The sequence below is a fragment of the Athene cunicularia genome, assembly GCF_003259725.1.
Source record: "Athene cunicularia isolate RWA chromosome 21 unlocalized genomic scaffold, athCun1 chr21_part1, whole genome shotgun sequence".
Taxonomy (NCBI): domain Eukaryota; kingdom Metazoa; phylum Chordata; class Aves; order Strigiformes; family Strigidae; genus Athene; species Athene cunicularia.
The window spans coordinates 2361259-2364312 of record NW_020799127.1 but is presented as its reverse complement, the minus strand read 5'-3'; the positions used below and the strand labels follow the sequence as shown (position 1 = coordinate 2364312).

Here is a 3054-nt window from a genome sequence, read left to right as displayed (position 1 = left end):
CTGAGCCGCGGCCTCCATTTCCTTCCCCCAGGGCGCCAGGAAGGTCCGGCTGGACGGGGACCTGCGGACAGTGCTGCTGGAGGCGCCGGGGCGCTGCGTCCCTTACGCGGTCATTGAAGGTAGGGCAGGGCCCAGAGCGGGCGTGAGGGGTGCAAATGCACACCCCAACGGCCCCCTCGCCGTGTGGGTTTTATCCTCAGCCCCGCGGTTTGGCTCCCATCAGCTCACGTCCCCGTTGTCAGGCGGCCACTGACCATCCTGATGGCTCAGAACACGGGCTGTCATCTCTTCAGCCCCCCCCGTCTTGTTCAGATACTGCTCGTACTCACTGTACGCAACAAGAAGTGGAGTGGATGATTAACGAGCACCTCACGCGCTTCGGATTTGTCTTTCAGGGGTGGTGCAGTCTGTTAAGGAGACCTTGAGCAGCCAGTTTGTGGAGAATTGCAAGGGCGTCATTCAGAGACTGACGCTGCAGGAGCATAAGATGGTGTGGAACCGAACAACCCACCTCTGGTACGTCCCGGGCGCCCATGAACATCCATTGTTCGGACCGGCTGAGGTGCCCTCAGAGGGCCTGGACACACTGAGATGACTTCAGGCCTGGCCACAGTGACCAAGGTGCCCCATAGCTGAACCTCACAGTGACGCCATTACAGCTGTCAAAATGGGGCATGTTTCGCTGTTTTCGGGGCTGTAGCCTTTCAGATTTTGTATAGGGGCTGTAGATGATGAGCATGTAGAATAATCCAATGTGGGCAGAGCATTTATCAGCAGCCTCACGCTGCTGTTACAGAGGTAGCCACAGGATGGTGTTTCCCAAGCAAAATGAAACCTTCAGAAGAGAAATTCTCTTGGATTTGGACGATACCCGTGCCCAGGGGACCCGAGGATGGTCCTGAGCTGCAGAAACGAGAGCACGGTGACACTCTCCGAGCCTCGGCTGATCGGATAACACTTCTCAGATCTGCATGTGAGACAGGCAGCGCTTCCGGCAGCTGGGAACGCCACAGGGAGATGAGGGGGGATTAAGGGGGGCTGAAGCGCTCTCCTGGTGATGGTGGAAGTGCTGAGGGAGGGCAGAATGGCTCCTGGACAGTGCCATGAGGGGAAAAGCCCCGCTCTCCAGTGAGTCCCATCCAAATAAACTTTGCTTAGGGCAGAGGACGCTTGGCAGCCCCCAAAAAATAGCAGGTCAGCCCACACAGTGTTTCCCTGCTGGCCTCGGGGAAGGCATTGATGCTCGCATTTGCTTTATCCCCTTCTCCTTTCCCAGGAACGACTATGAGAAGATCATCCACCAGAGAACCAACACCACCCCCTTTGACCTGGTCCCTCTGGAGGAAGGTGCCGGCGTCACCGTCCGGGTGATGAAGCCGCTGGACGCCGCCGAACTCAGCCTGGAGACGGTGTACGAGAAATTTCATCCCTCTGTCCAGTCCTTCACCGACGTTATCGGCCACTACATCAGCGGGGAGCGCCCGAAGGGCATTCAGGAGACCGAGCAGATGCTGAAAGTGGGCACAGTGCTGACAGGGGTGGGAGAGCTGGTCCTGGATAACACCACGATCAAGCTGCAGCCCCCGAAGCAGGGCATGCCCTACTACCTGAGCACCATGGATTTCGACACCTTGCTGCAGAAACAAGAAGCGAATGTTCGGTTTTGGAAAATCCTGACCGTCGTTTTCGGCTTTGCCACCTGCACCGTCCTCTTCTTCATCCTACGGAAGCAATACCGGCATCACCGAGAGAGGCGGCACCTCAGGCAGCTGCAGGATGAATTCCGGCAGGCCCAGGAGCGCCTGATGCGCGAGATGAACATGGAGGGCGGAGAGACGCTCAAAAACTCCTGCGTCATCTGTTTGAGCAACACCAAATCCTGCGTTTTCCTGGAGTGTGGGCACGTTTGCTCTTGCAGGGAGTGCTACCAGGCTCTCCCCGAGCCCAAGAGGTGCCCGATCTGCAGGCAGGCCATCTCCAGGGTGGTTCCTTTATACAACAGTTAAATTTCACTGGTGGGGGCGAGAGCTTTTGTCATTAAAGCTGCCTCTCGTGCAGGAGTTTTCTCGCCTTGCTGCTTGGGTGGTTGATTTTGGGGAAGGGGAGGGAGCTTGAGTGAGCGGGGTGCTTCGTTTAGGGCTCAGAGCTGGGTTTTAAAGGCAACAGTCCAGCTGCTGAGGACTCCTGTCACGCTCCGGGGGTTTTTTTGGGGCAGGAGACAAGGAGTCCTGGCAAAGGGTGTTGCACTCGGCTGGCAGATGCAGTTTCAAGCTCTTCTGTTAAGAGTTGGCCTCTTGGCATTTGTGTTGAAATACCCAGCTGATAAAAACCTTGTGGGGAAATCAAAAAAGATGTATTATGGCTTCTCAGAGGCCACGGAATTCAGACAATGTTGTCACCTGGCTCCAGGGACTGAGGGAGCAGGGTGAGCTTTCAGGGAGTTTGTGTGAACACAAATAATTTTGTGATCATCCGCAAAAATTAGTTTGTGACTGACAGGACGCGAGAATGGGGAGGTGAAAACGCTGTGGCTGATTTTTTGGCTTGAGCTGGAATAGAAAATGGGATGTAAATTAATAAAATAGGACAAAAAGTATGTCTGTCTCGCATCATTTTGTCACCCTGATGGGGGTGAGGGGGACCTGCTGCCCGCGGCACTGGGATCCCATCCCAGAATCCGACACCGGTCCCAGCAGACACTGGTGTCCCCTTGTCCCCAACCAAACCCCCAAACTTTCACCCAGAAATTTCCCTTCCCAACTCCCCCATTTTGCCATGTCACACACAGTAACTGTACCCAAGAGGGTTAACGAACCTGAAGTGACACTTTAATTAACATTTGCTGCAGAGGGCACAAGTTTTTAATTAGAGAAACACTGCAGGGGGGGGAGGTGGGGGAACCCCTGGTTGGGAGCCCGGAGTGGGAACAGCCAAAACCCCGGGATTTGGGGGCAGACCCCGCGCTCCGTCCGCTGCCTGCGGGCTGGCAGAGCTGTGTCCCCTGAGGGCTCCCGGTGCCGCGGCACGTTTAAAAAAAAAAAAAAAAAAAAAAAA

The 3054-nt window shown here is 55.4% G+C and overlaps 1 protein-coding gene across 1 annotated transcript in view; it reads left to right on the top strand.

The window, feature by feature from the left end:
- Positions 1 to 2595, top strand: part of MUL1 (mitochondrial E3 ubiquitin protein ligase 1) — a 4449-nt gene extending 1854 nt beyond the window's left edge. The window contains exons 2-4 of the mRNA XM_026862925.1: positions 6 to 119; positions 396 to 516; positions 1277 to 2595. Coding sequence (XP_026718726.1) covers positions 6 to 119; positions 396 to 516; positions 1277 to 2006 — 965 coding nt within the window. The 3' untranslated portion in view covers positions 2007 to 2595. The remainder of the gene's footprint in view (positions 1 to 5; positions 120 to 395; positions 517 to 1276) is intronic.
- The last annotated feature ends 459 nt before the right edge of the window (positions 2596 to 3054 follow it).